The 14,113-nt window shown below is 38.3% G+C and overlaps 1 protein-coding gene across 3 annotated transcripts in view; it reads left to right on the top strand.

Moving 5' to 3' along the window:
* LOC115172949 (gamma-2-syntrophin-like) overlaps window positions 1-4,397 on the top strand; it is a 75,273-nt gene extending 70,876 nt beyond the window's left edge. For all 3 annotated transcript variants that reach the window (XM_029730850.1, XM_029730849.1, XM_029730851.1), the window contains 3 exons: window positions 623-715; window positions 868-978; window positions 3,343-4,397. In XM_029730850.1, the coding sequence (XP_029586710.1) occupies window positions 623-715; window positions 868-978; window positions 3,343-3,468 (330 nt within the window). In that variant the 3' untranslated portion in view covers window positions 3,469-4,397. The remainder of the gene's footprint in view (window positions 1-622; window positions 716-867; window positions 979-3,342) is intronic.
* Window positions 4,398-14,113: the final 9,716 nt, after the last annotated feature.

The raw sequence follows: 14,113 nt of genomic DNA, 5'->3' as shown, positions 1-14,113 counted from the left end.
TATTTGATTTTGTTCTTGCATTTCATATCGAGTTGGTACGATCAGTACAGCCAAACTATGACTAACAATGCAGAACTAGTTCAGAATTATTCTCAAATGACGCAATTAAAATTTCTACCCAGCATAGTGGATTGAACACTGCTGTAACAATATCAGGACTAAATAAATGGATAGCCTATTTCAGCAATGCATGATTAAAAAAAAAATGCTGTTTGTTGAACCCTTGAGTGGGTGAGTGTCCAATTCTGTAATTATTCAAAGCTCAGAGGGTGTTCAAGCATTTTCTTGGATGTCATTCATTTCACAATAAACCATAGACTATACTCTGACCCTGACAGCAGTTCCTAAGCTTTCACCCAGAATACATTAACAGAATCCTAATTGCTCCCTTTGTAAACCACCCACCTAAGATGCCCCTCACTAGAAACACAATGAAAATGCACATTATTTCAACTTTTGTTCAGTAACCCTATCTTCAGATACCCTCTGATTTCCAGAATGAAACGTTTTAGTATGAGATGTTTAAAATAGACTGACATATTTATTCTCTTTTCCTGAAGTAATATACCGTCTGTGTTGAAATGTGTGATTGTTCTCTAAATAAAGCTCTGTCTCTCAACAGTCAAAGACCTACATGTGCAGCAGCCAGGGTAAAGTACTGTGTTTGACCATAGACTTTGGATCTGGCTTCACTTGTTCTGAGAGCTCCTCGAAGGTGAGTCATTGTTCATTCACTATTCTAAATGAAAGTTCAACAGGCTAAACAGTAAGGGGATATTGTCCATGCTAGACTGGTTAATTCCTTCTGTTTACCGATTGGTCAAAATAATGAACCCTTACTATATTCCTCAATGTTATCCCCTGTAGAATATATTATGGAGATACAAATTCTCTCAACTGAAAGGCTCCTCTGATGATGGGAAAACAAGGGTGAAACTCCTCTTCAAGAATGCTGAAAACAAACAGATAGAGATGAAGGTGACGCTGCATATGACATCAACTCAACTTCCATTGCAGTGGCCTCTCTGAAGAGAGTATTGATAGATGTCAGAATGTTTCAATACTGTGGTCACATATTACAATAGTATTGATAGACGGCAAAATGTTAGAATACTGTGGTCACATATTAAAATGGAACTGACAGCGTTTTAACGACTTTGCAGATATGAAACAAACAGAAAATCAAAATAATCAAAAAATATCAAATGTCCAGTTTATGCTACAAAAACAACTTTATAAGAGGTTTTATTAAATAGGTTATATTTGACTCAATTCTATGACGTACAGTAAGGCATCAGGGCGGCAGTGGTTAGAGGCAGGTAGCCTAGTGGTTAGAGTGTTGGGACAGTAACCAAAAGGTTGCTAGATCGAATCCCTGAGCTGCCAAGGTAAAACTCTGTTATTCTGCCCCTGAACAAGGCAGTTAACCCACTGTTCCTAGGCTGTCATTGAAAATAAGAATTTGTTCTTAACTAACTTGCCAAGTTAAATAAATGTAAAAAATATTGTTGGCAGAATAGATGGATGCAGTTCAATGCATGATTAATATAATTCACCAATACATTTCTTGGTAACCCAACAAATATTGCTATCAGGTTGTAAATCACAGCTGATCTGGTACATTGTTTGCTTCCTCCATTCAGGATGCACTGTTTCAGTTTCAATGACTCAATATTCTGCACAAAAACCGACAAATGTAACTAAGGCTTGGAATGTCAATACAGTCAAACTAGCAAGAGCAATGATCACAGGTCAGTCAAAACGTGGCTAATAGGCTAGCGTATCTATTTATGTAGCAAGCTAAAAACACAGAGCCTAACATTAGCTAGTTAGCTAGCTGCTAGGAGAATGTCATGTCATTGACTTTTTCCCCCCTCATTTCGTTTTTCGGTGGCTAGGGAGATGCTGGTGTCATTTGGTTAGCTAGCAAGACATATGACTTGCTTTTCTAGCTAGTTAGCTATGCTGAACTTGAACGACTGTTATCCAGTTTGCATATCTCTTGTGCTCGTCAATTCACTCTGGTTTTGTACTCTGATTTCAGAGTGTGCCAGAGAGCAGTTGATGAGGGGCAACACCAGCTCAATATGACCGGTGTTAGTAAACGCAGTTGGTAAAAACAGTAATGAAATAGTTTCCAACAGCTCAGTTAGTCACTAACATGTAAACAGCCTAGGGTGATTTAAAAATGGTCAGAGTCAGGTGTCTGGAAGTAGTTAGCAAGCTAGCCAACTTCAGCCAGCCTCATATCAACCCTCCTCCTCGACCAGACCGTCCACTGTCAATAGTGCATTTGCAGGCAAGCTGCAGAAGGACCCATCGTTTATCAGTGCAATTGTAACGGGACAACTCGCTGAAAATGTTTGTTTGAGAGGGTTTATCTGATGTTCCCTCGTTAGATTTTTAGCTCACCTCACTCTGGCTAGCATTATTTGTTGATCTTGTTGTTGTTGATGTGTATAACTGAGGGAGAGAGAGCCTACCCTTTTCATGGTTGTTTAATCAATAGAACTGTAAAGTTCCCAAATGTAAGAGGACTCCCGTTTGATTTATATATTTGCAGATATCCATTCAGGTGTATTTTATGGCTTTTGCCGAATGCATTATAAAGATTTAAAGTTGCGCTGTTGCACCTGCCTGTAAACCCCCAGTCCAGTTAATGATGGCAGGCCCGTGTGGCAAATGGCTTGTTTGCATAAAGGCCTATTGTAGCTCTGTTTGGCTATGGTGCCACTGTCTGCGTAGACTCCGGTCCTGGAGGAGAGATGTTTTGATTAGGTTGTATGTACTGCACTGTCTATTAATTGTCCAAAACGCAAGGCCGCTTTCCACACTCTACATATATTGCTATAGAATTTTCACAAATGCTTTTCTCTACTGTACATCATTCCCAAACATTCTATGAATTTATGAAAACTGAATAATGACCATGTCTAAATGCTTGCTGGTCAGAAAATTTAAAAAAATAAACTAAAAAACAAAGCGGTCATATTCTTTCTGAGGGTGTATACGAGCAGATTTGAATAAGATTCCATGTTGATAAAATGCTGTCAGTTCCACTTTAAAATGGTATTGATAGGGAGAAGAATGTTTTGAATACTGTGGTTATATTCAAATTGGCTTTTGCTACCTCATCAATATATAGAACTAAAATATTTCTGGTAAATTCCATGTGGGGAACAAGTAAAGGCTGTTGTTGTTATTATTGTTATTAGGATGAGTGGCTATTTGTTACAAAAGTAATTGTGACATTTTAATGTATGCAAACATTATGTAAATATTATGCAAACTGTTAAGAATATTTCTCACAATTTGTATTCAGGGTTTTTCTTTCCATTGCAGGAGCTGGAGTTTGGCAATCTGACAGCAGTCCTCCATTGTATTTCTTCTTTTATGGCTGCCAAAGTGGCCTCTGTGGACCCTGTCTTTGTCAAGTGTCAAAGCATCTCTGGAAAGTACATGAGTTAGACACTTCCTGGTGTTGCCATGTACATTTTAGTCACATAAGCTGATCGACTATTTTATGCACATTCAAATGATATGTATATCTTGTTCCTGTTATTTTTGTAAGGCTCTTATTAAATAAGAAAAAATATATATATATATAAAAAAAACATATCTGACTGGAAGTAAAGGATATTTATATTTGCATTAATTGGTTGGTATTGACATTTGAGTATGAATATGCTAAAGATTGTTTCATTTTGTCCATGTAGAAAAACATCTGTCACAAAAATGGTTTCTATGTTTGTTAATGTGTATAGACACTGCACAGTTTTCAATTCATGCGTAGATGCAAGTTAACTTAAAAGCAGAACCGATAAAACAGAACTGTTGTACTGTACTAATCAACACACATGCAAACATTTGGGAATGTGTATTCTGCTGGGCTATACGATCTCTGGTTATTCACTTATTCCATAACTTCAGCATGACTACAGATGCCGTGGCTGCAGCATGATTTTGGGGAAAAGAGTGTATGAAGAATGTGTGTTGAGGCCCACCAATGCAGGGCTTGGGGCAGGCTTTCATGACCCCAGAGGGAATTTTAGTTTGTATTTCAGTGTATACAGTCACTGCTAGTCACTGATATGCTCCTTTTACCAAACGGTGGCAGGATTAACACTGGGGAAGAAGATGTAGACTTATTGTAGCAGTGATATCTCAGTGTATCTGTCAGGTGATTTAAAATGTTACTTTCTAAAGTTAAATCAACATTTGTTTTACGTTTTGTAGTCCTTTACTTTGTATGTAGCCATGCATTGACAGTCATTACAAAGCTTACAAATATATAAATGTTTATATTTATATTCCATCAGCCTCTTGTTTTCTTTTCTATTCCAAAATAAATCTAGACTCATTCCTCCTTATTGTTAAATGTTATTTTATTGTATTCCTAGCACTACCTGATGTGTTCACAGCTATGGTGAAATAAATGCAGAATAACAAGTCAATATTGTTGATTTGCTGGGGAACATAAGACATGAAGAGTCTTGACGAGGGACACAAGCAAATTGAGACAATTGACATAAAAAAAACTCTTCAATTATACAGCAATAATATTTTGCAACTAACTTTCATGTCCCATTCTTAGATCCAAAATGTGTTTATTGGGCTTACTTGCCATTTTGGTTTTCCTAATTGGAGGATTGGAGGTATTCTACCCCCTGCCTGTAGCTTGGCTTTGATGCCTGAAGTGACCATATCCTTCCACTTAACAGAAGTCTCTGCCTGCTTGGTAATGTTATGCAGTTTCATCAGCCGTTTGTCAAGTATGGAGCTTAAATACCTTGCTCAATCTACCAGGAAGCATGCCACCCACTCTTGACGACAGGCAACAGTAAGCTCTGAATGCTAACTGAAGCATTCTGATTAGGGGCTTCTGAGGGCGGCTCCAGGAGCACTTATTCCATGAAATCCTGAAGCCTGTTTTAGAGAATTGGAAAACAGGTCATTGTAGTGTTAAATTAAGCCAATTACAAATGACAGTGTGAGAGGGCAGAAGCACAGGGACGGCAGCAGCAGTACGAAAAACACTTTAACAGAATTACTGGCCGAAAAAAGCGCATAACTTGGACACGTAGTTATCCACTAAAGTGTAATGAAAACTGCCTGACCAAGAGTCCAACCTTGCAACGAGATAAATTACTATCAAACCAGCACGACTACTGGGAATAAACAGTGTCATTCACTACGATGCAACAATACCTATAGGCCTCCCATTAAATGACATTTCCATACGATTATACATTTACATTGTCTTCAGAAAGTATTTACACCTCTTACCGTGTTCCACACTTTGTTGTGTCACAGCTTGAATTAAAAAAAATGGATGAAATAGATTCTCACCAATTTACACGCAATATCCCATAATGACAAAGTGAAAACATGTTTGTTGAAATGTTTGCAAATTTATTGAGAATGAAATACCAAAATATCTAATTGACATAAGTATTCACACACCTGAGTTAATACATGTTAGAATCACCTTTGGCAGCTATTACAGCTGTGAGTCTTTCTGGGTCCAGGTTTAGCAAAGAGGAAGGGACCTACCTGAATCTGTCCAATAAAAACACTAGTTTGTGTTGCAAAACAGAACATTTTGGAACTGTTTGGAGTAATGATTACACCCCTATGTGCAATGAAACTAGCAAGCTAATGTTAAATATGAAGTTTTCGCCCAACACCAAGTAACCATGTAGCTGTTCGAAAAGTTATAACTTCTAGTCATAGCTACTAATGCATGTACAGTTGTGGCCAAAAATATTGGCACCCTTGCAGTTTTTTCAAATCCCTCACAATTTTCCCTAAAAATAAGTTGAAATTTAACAAATTATTTGTCCTTCACAATTCTTTATTTCACTGTAAATATTACAGAACCTTTGTTTTTGATTGAGAACTTAATATATCTATTTAAATCAGAAAATAAACAGAAATGGCATTGACAAAATGATTGACACCCTAGGCAATATTTGGTCACAGCCTTTGGTCAAAATAACAGCAATCAAGCGCTTCCTATAACCATCAATGAGCTTCCTGCACCTCTGTACTGGCAGTTTGGCCCACTCCTCTTGCACAAACTGCTTCAGTTCTCCCAGATATGAAGGATGCCTTCTCTTAACTGCTGTTTTTAGATTTCTCCACAAGTTTGCAATGGAATTTAGATCTGGACTCATTGCTGGCCACTTCAGAACAGTCCAACGTTTGGTCTTGAACCGTTCCTGGGTGCTTTTTGAAGTGTGTATGGGGTCATTGTCCTGCTGGAAGACCCATGACCTTCGACGGAGACCCAGCTTTCTGACACTGGGTCTGACATTGTGCTCCAAAATACCTTGGTATTCACCTGATTTCATGATGCCATGCAGACGTTCAAGGCACCCAGTGCCAGAGGCAGCAAAGCAACCCCAAAACATCACTCAACCTCCATGTTTGACTGTAGTGAAGGTGTTCTTTTCTTTGAAAGCTTCATTTTGTTTTCTGTAAACATAGAGATGATGTGCTTTACCAAAAAGCTATAATTTGGTCTCATCTGTCCACAGGACATTCTCCCAGAAGGATTTTGGTATGTTCAGGTGTGTTTTGGTCGGGCATTCTTATGTATTTTTCTCAGCAGTGGGGTCCTCCTGGGTCTCCTACCATATATAACCCCCTTTCATTGAGTTGGCGACGGATGGTGCGAGTTGAAACTGTCTTACCTTGTGTCTGAAGGTCAGCTTGAATCTGTGGGACAGTTGACCAAGGTGCTTTGTCCACCATTCGAACAATTCTTTGCTGCAAACTTCCATCAAGTTTTGTCTTGCGGCCACGTCCAGTGAGGTTGGATACAGTGGCATCGGCCTTAAACATCTTGATAACATTACATACGGTGGAAACAGGAACATCAAGGTCTCTGGAGATAGACTTGTAGCCTTGAGATTGTCCATGCTTGGCTACAATCTTGTGTCTTACCTCCTCAGATAATTACCTGTTTTGTCCATGCTCATTTGGTACACACAGTGACACAAAACAGGAGAATGGGTCCTTTTTCTCTATTCAAACTGGTTGAATATGTGATTTTTTTTACTGCTGTCACATTCAACTCAGCACAGATGAGTACAATTCCAAAGTATATGAGAATCACTTTAATCAATGCCACTTTAAATAATGGCACTTTAATAATGTTCCATATCTTACATTATTCTTATTACATGTATATATTGTATTTTATACCATATACTGCACTTTGCCTATGCCGCTTGGCCATTGCTCATCCACATACTTATATGTACATATTCTCATTCACCCCTTTAGATTAGTGTGTATTAGGTAGTTGTTGGGGAATTGTTAGATTACTTGTTAGATATTACTGCACTGTTTGGAACTAGAAGCACAAGCATTTTGCTACACTCGTATTAACATCTGCTAAACACGTGTATGTGACCAATAACATTTGATTTAATTTAATTTCATTTGAAATCTCATTATTTCTAACTGCTTCTAGAAGGTGCCAGTAATATTGTCCTGGCCATTTTAGGATTTCTTTGTGGAATTAGCTAAGATTGAGTAAATTATTCAGAAGACATAAATGTGGAAACCAAAATATGTTTTAATTTCAACAGTTTTCTGGAAGAAATTGTGAATTATTCGATATACGATTAAATGGTCATGATAATTTTTTTAAGGAGAACAAAAAATATATATTTTTTCGCTATTCACCATCTTCCATGTTGTTTTGTTGTCTACTTGAGATGTAGCTCGCTATCAAAACTTGCAGCCCCCTTCTTCCAATGGATTGTGGCTGTGATATTCCAGAAAAGCGTGCTGCGAATTCTACTAGATGAAAAAGCCGAAATGAGTTTAACATCCTGGCATTAACGCCATATTCGATTTTCAAAAATGTCACAAAACGTTCTGTTTTCGCTGTGGACGCGTCACGTGTGATTGCGTTGTTTCTTGCTATTGTTTCATTTGGGGTAGAGCCTCTCCATATGTAATTGATAACTGATTATCAGCTGTTGTCAAAGCCGAAATGAGTATGAAATCCTGGTTTTTAAAGTATACTCAATTTTCAAAATATCACATACTATAAAATTATATTTTTTGCATGCTCAAACGGCCTACTGTTTAGGACGCGAGTATGGGCATTCGGACATGGTCAGTATCTAAACGTTATTACTCTATAAATATAGGATGGTACCTTTCTTATTTGTAGAATGCTAGTAATTCTTCTTGCTCAAAGACATAATGAGGACAAGGTAATCTTACTCTGAGTCAGAAAGGGACTTTCCCATTTCCTTTTCCTAGCTCACATAAGCAAGGCTTGACTTTGATGCATAATTCAATGGCAAGGCATGCATGGTGAGGTACACGGAATTATTTCTCTTTTTGAAATGTCTCTCTGTCCTCTAAATGCGTAGGCAAAGCAGGCAACGTGTGCAGCTAAAAGGAAAACATGTCTTGAAGTGTTACTGCAACCTAGTCAACCAAGTATAAGTGAACCTCTTATAATGCCAGTCACTGTGATACCAGACCAACAGGTAGGGTTTATCCTTGCCAACAGGCGATAAGAGTATTCTCTGAGCAAAACTTGTCAGCATTGGGTGTGGCTGAAATAGCATAATCCACTAATTTGAAAGGGTGTCCACATACTTTTGGTCATGTAATATATCATGTAATATATTACATGACCAAATGTATGTGGACACCCTTTCAAATTAGTAGATTCGGCCATTTCAGCCACACCCATATGTATGTATGTATGTATGTATGTATGTATGTATGTATGTATGTATGTATGTATGTATGTATGTATGTATGTATGTGTGTGTGTGTGTGTGTGTGTGTATGTAGTGTACATTGATCGATTGCAGCTATAGCGTGACTCCTTGAAATACTTGTCAGGGCATATTTTCATTAATCAGAATAGTTACTAGGAGTTATTCTTTCATGTCAGGCATGAAATAATAATCTCTCATCACATTAAGATCATGGTGGATTGTCTGGTGCTTAGTTAAACATAGTCAACATTGAAAAGGGAAAACTATTTTGGTCAGTTTTGATCTATTTATGAGAGTCATTATCAGTACATTCAGGTATGAATAAACCATGGCTGATTGTTTCACCCTGATTGAATATGCCATTGTATCCTGGGTAATCCTCATGAGATTTTTCAGTGATAAAGCCAGAACCTCCTCTCTGTTGTTTTTTTTTCAGGGGTTGTTGTTTCTATTGATTATTTTATTACATGTGCATGATTCAATTATATGCACGCACATACTCTATATATTTAACTAGGCAAGTCAGTTAAGAACAAATTCTTATTTACAGTGACGGCCTACCGGGGAACTGTGGGTTAACTGCCTTGTTCAGGAGCAGAATAACATATTTTTTACCTTGTCAGCTCGAGGATTCGATCCAGCAACCTTTCGTTTACTAGCCCAACGCTCAAACCACTAGGCTACCTGCTATGTATAGTTTGTGTGTATTTAGTTTGTGTGTATTTAGTTTGTGTGTATTTAGTTTGTGTGTATTTACCACCCACGAACCTTATAATTATATAATACTATGGATTACCTGAATGCGGGAATTTGACTTCATTCTGTAGATTAGACTTTATTCTGTAGATTAGACTGTTCTCTGTAGATTAGACTGTTCTCTGTAGATTAGACTGTTCTCTGTAGATTAGACTGCTCTCTGTAGATTAGACTGCTCTCTGTAGATTAGACTGCTCTCTGTAGATTAGACTGCTCTCTGTAGATTAGACTGCTCTCTGTAGATTAGACTGCTCTCTGTAGATTAGACTGTTCTCTGTAGATTAGACTGTTCTCTGTAGATTAGACTGCTCTCTGTAGATTAGACTGCTCTCTGTAGATTAGACTGTTCTCTGTAGATTAGACTGTTCTCTGTAGATTAGACTGTTCTCTGTAGATTAGACTGTTCTCTGTAGATTAGACTGCTCTCTGTAGATTAGACTGCTCTCTGTAGATTAGACTGTTCTCTGTAGATTAGACTGTTCTCTGTAGATTAGACTGTTCTCTGTAGATTAGACTGTTCTCTGTAGATTAGACTGTTCTCTGTAGATTAGACAGTTCTCTGTAGATTAGACTGTTCTCTGTAGATTAGACTGTTCTCTGTAGATTAGACTGTTCTCTGTAGATTAGACTGCTCTCTGTAGATTAGACTGTTCTCTGTAGATTAGACTGTTCTCTGTAGATTAGACTGTTCTCTGTAGATTAGACTGTTCTCTGTAGATTAGACTGTTCTCTGTAGATTAGACTGTTCTCTGTAGATTAGACTTTATTCTGTAGATTAGACTGTTCTCTGTAGATTAGACTGCGCTCTGTAGATTAGACTGCTCTCTGTAGATTAGACTTTATTCTGTAGATTAGACTTTATTCTGTAGATTAGACTGTTCTCTGTAGATTAGACTTTATTCTGTAGATTAGACTGTTCTCTGTAGATTAGACTGTTCTCTGTAGATTAGACTTTATTCTGTAGATTAGACTGTTCTCTGTAGATTAGACTGTTCTCTGTAGATTAGACTGTTCTCTGTAGATTCAAGCCCAAACATCAATTTCTACATGGCCGACGGCTCCCTCCTCATGTTTATTTTCTATTGCGATGTGTTTCAGAGATATACTCTTATCAGGGGGAAAATTATATTTATTAGGGCATATAAAACGTTTATTTTTTATTTTTTTAACATCTATACGTAGAAGATTAAAATCCCAAGTAAAAGCCTGGCGAGAGCGGCATGTGAGTGCTCTTTCTAAAGCCCATTACGACAGCTGTATTGGCTGAGGGAGATTACATCTACAGTATTTCTGGTTCCATATCACATCACACTGGACTGGGTTCAATATCTACTTTCCCCTCCACGGAATGTCATGATTGCCTTTTGAGGATAAGATCAATGTCAATTCAAGTCATACACTCGGGTAAACGAGAGAGAGAGAGAGGGAGAGAGTGACATGGTTACTAATTATCTTCTCCTGCTCACCCACCTTAGGTGCCATTCAAAAGGTATATTGACCCTTCCTTAGATGCTTTACAGGAGATCATGTAGACGGGCCCAGAACAGAACGTCATTGCTCGTGTCCCTTTCTTATTTGCCAAATAACTACAGAGATTTTGTGTCACAATACTATAAGCTTTCTCATTTTAATAATATTGTCTTCCTTTATGTGTACATTTTCTCACAATTTGTAAATAATCAGAGCTTTCTGTAGGACTTGGTTTGTTAGCTTCCAAGTCCTCTGTTTGACTCTTCCATCATTTGACTCTGTTTGACTCTTCCATCATTTGACTCTGTTTGACTCTTCCATCATTTGACTCGGTTTGACTCTTCCATCATTTGACTCTGTTTGACTCTTCCATCATTTGACTCTGTTTGACTCTTCCATCATTTGACTCTGTTTGACTCTTCCATCATTTGACTCTGTTTGACTCTTCCATCATTTGACTCTGTTTGACTCTTCCATCATTTGACTCTGTTTGACTCTTCCATCATTTGACTCTGTTTCACTCTTCCATCATTTGACTTACAAGTCCTCTGTTTGACTCTTCCATCATTTGACAATTGTGGATGGCTTATTTCCTCATTTCAAGAAAGCCTTGAGATGGTTGACACAGCATCATGTCACAGCAGGACAGAGAAATGAACCCATTCATAATTTGTGTATATCCACGGGGGAGTGCTCCTAGATAATACAAAAATATGTTTTTTTTAAAGAACGATGGGTCCACTTTTTCACATTATCTGCCAATTGCTCTGAATCACAGGCGAGACACACTCCAGTCCCCAATACAGCTGTTTACATTTCCCAGGCAGCAGAGCCTGAGACCCAAGAGACTTCCAGAGCTGCAGAGGTCTTGACACAACTCGATTTATTCCAAACCACAGAGTCAGCCGGAGACAGAAAAGCCCCCTTGTTGTATCAGGTATATATGGTCATATTTCACTTCAACCGTTATCACACTATATATGAATAATTTAGGCTATGCTATTTGCTTGCAATAACAGCACAAAGGGCATGTCCAGTCTGTGGATATATTCAGATAGCCCACACATACAGTATCTCATTAACTTAGATTGAGACAATTATTGGCACGACAAAGAGATGCAGAATCCAAACATAACTAATAGTTAAATGCGTGTATATTTATATATATATATATATATCTGCAATATTATTGAATTGCAAATGGTTGCACTGCACCAGCCTAATTAGAGATCTGTTTCAGACTATTTGCATTAGTGAACTCGGTGCTGTCACTTCTCAGGAGCTCCTTCTATTGGAGGACATGGCACTGATTGCAGACCTGTCAGGCTCTTCCTTCACCCGTCCACCCAGTGGTCTGTCACATCGACTCCAACAAGTACCGCTCCTATTCTTGTGTTTGCAATAATAGGTATCTAGTACATTGTTAATATATACACTGAACGAAAATATAAACACAACATGTAAAGTGTTGGTCCCATGTTTCATGAGCTGAAACAAAAGATCCCAGAAACATTCCATATGCACAAACAGCTTATTTCTTTCAAATTGTGTACACAAATTTGTTTACATCCCTGTTAGTGAGCATTTATCCTTTGCCAAGATAATCTATCCACCAGACATGTGTAGCATATCAAGAAGCTGATTAGGGAGCGTGCAATTGGCATGCTGACTGCAGGAATGTCCACCAGAGCTGTTTCTAGAGAATTGAATGTTAATTTCTCTACCATAAGCCACCTCCAATGTCGTTGTAGAAAATTTGGCAGCAAGTCCGACCGGCCTCACAACCGCAGACCACGTTTATGGCATCGTGTGGGCGAATGGTTTGCTGATGTCAACGTTGTGAACAGAGTGCCCCATGGTGGCAGTGGGATTATGGTATGGGCAGGCATAAGCCACGGACAATGAACACAATTTGAATGCACAGAGATACTGTGACAAGATCTTTAGGCCCATTGTCGTACCATACATCTGATGCCATCACCTCATGTTTTAGCATTATAATGCCCAGCCTCATGTTGCAAGGATCTGTACACAATTCCTGGAAGCTGAAAATGTCCCTGTTCTTCCATGGCCTGAGTACTCACCAGACATGTCACCCATTGAGCATGTTTGGGATGCTCTGGATCGATGTGTACGACACCGTGTTCCAATTCCCGCCAATATCCAGCAACTTCGCACAGTCATTGAAGAGGAGATGGACGACATTCCACAGGCCACAACCAACAGCCTGATCAACTCTATGTGAAGGAAATGTGTCACGCTGCATGAGGCAAAAGGTGGTCACACCAGATACTGACTGGTTCTCTGATCCACGCCCTAAATGTTTTTATAAGGTATCTGTGACCAACAGATGCCTATCTGTATTCCCAGTCATGTGAAATCCATAGATTAGGGCCTACTTATGAACTGTAACTCAGTAAAATCTTTGAAATTGTTACATGTTGCGTTAATAGTTTTTGTTCAGCATAGTTTCATTCAGTCTGATTGCAATGAACAGCCACATACAAATGAGGTTTGTTTATACGTATATGCCCACACTGAACCACAGGGGACACTTCTCAAAATAGGCTAGAAGAGTGGGTTGATTTTCCTTCATATATATAAAAAAATAACTGTAGGATCGGATGTTATTTAAGTAACTAGAAATTGAACTCAGAATTCTCGTCCCACAAACAAACACAAACACACGCACAAACACATATAGCTCTTTTCTGTTCATTTCCACCCAATTCCTCTCAAAACTCCCACCATGCACTATAATTAATTTATTTGGAGATGACATACACAGCTGTTTTAAATTATGGGATATTTTGACATATTTTAAACATATTTTTGGGGCACAGCCAACAGCGCCAGATGGCTTCAGGCAGAACAGGGCTGGAACCATGGTCAAATATACAACGGCTTCACACTTCCCCGGTAATCTCTAAAGTGTGAGACTACAGGTGCATCACGTTTTCATTATTATTCTTTTTTTTACTCTACAATAGGATTTTATTTGTTTGTTCAGTGCTATCTGCTTTCTATGAAAAACGGTGTACATACAGTGCATTTTAATAACTACAGAATTATGTTAGTAAATGATACAGACAACACGCATGCTGCATTTGTATTCATTGGGCAAGTAGCAG

This window comes from Salmo trutta, chromosome 33, assembly GCF_901001165.1.
Source record: "Salmo trutta chromosome 33, fSalTru1.1, whole genome shotgun sequence".
In the NCBI taxonomy this organism is placed as follows: Eukaryota; Metazoa; Chordata; class Actinopteri; order Salmoniformes; family Salmonidae; genus Salmo; species Salmo trutta.
This window is presented reverse-complemented; position numbering and strand designations above follow the sequence as displayed.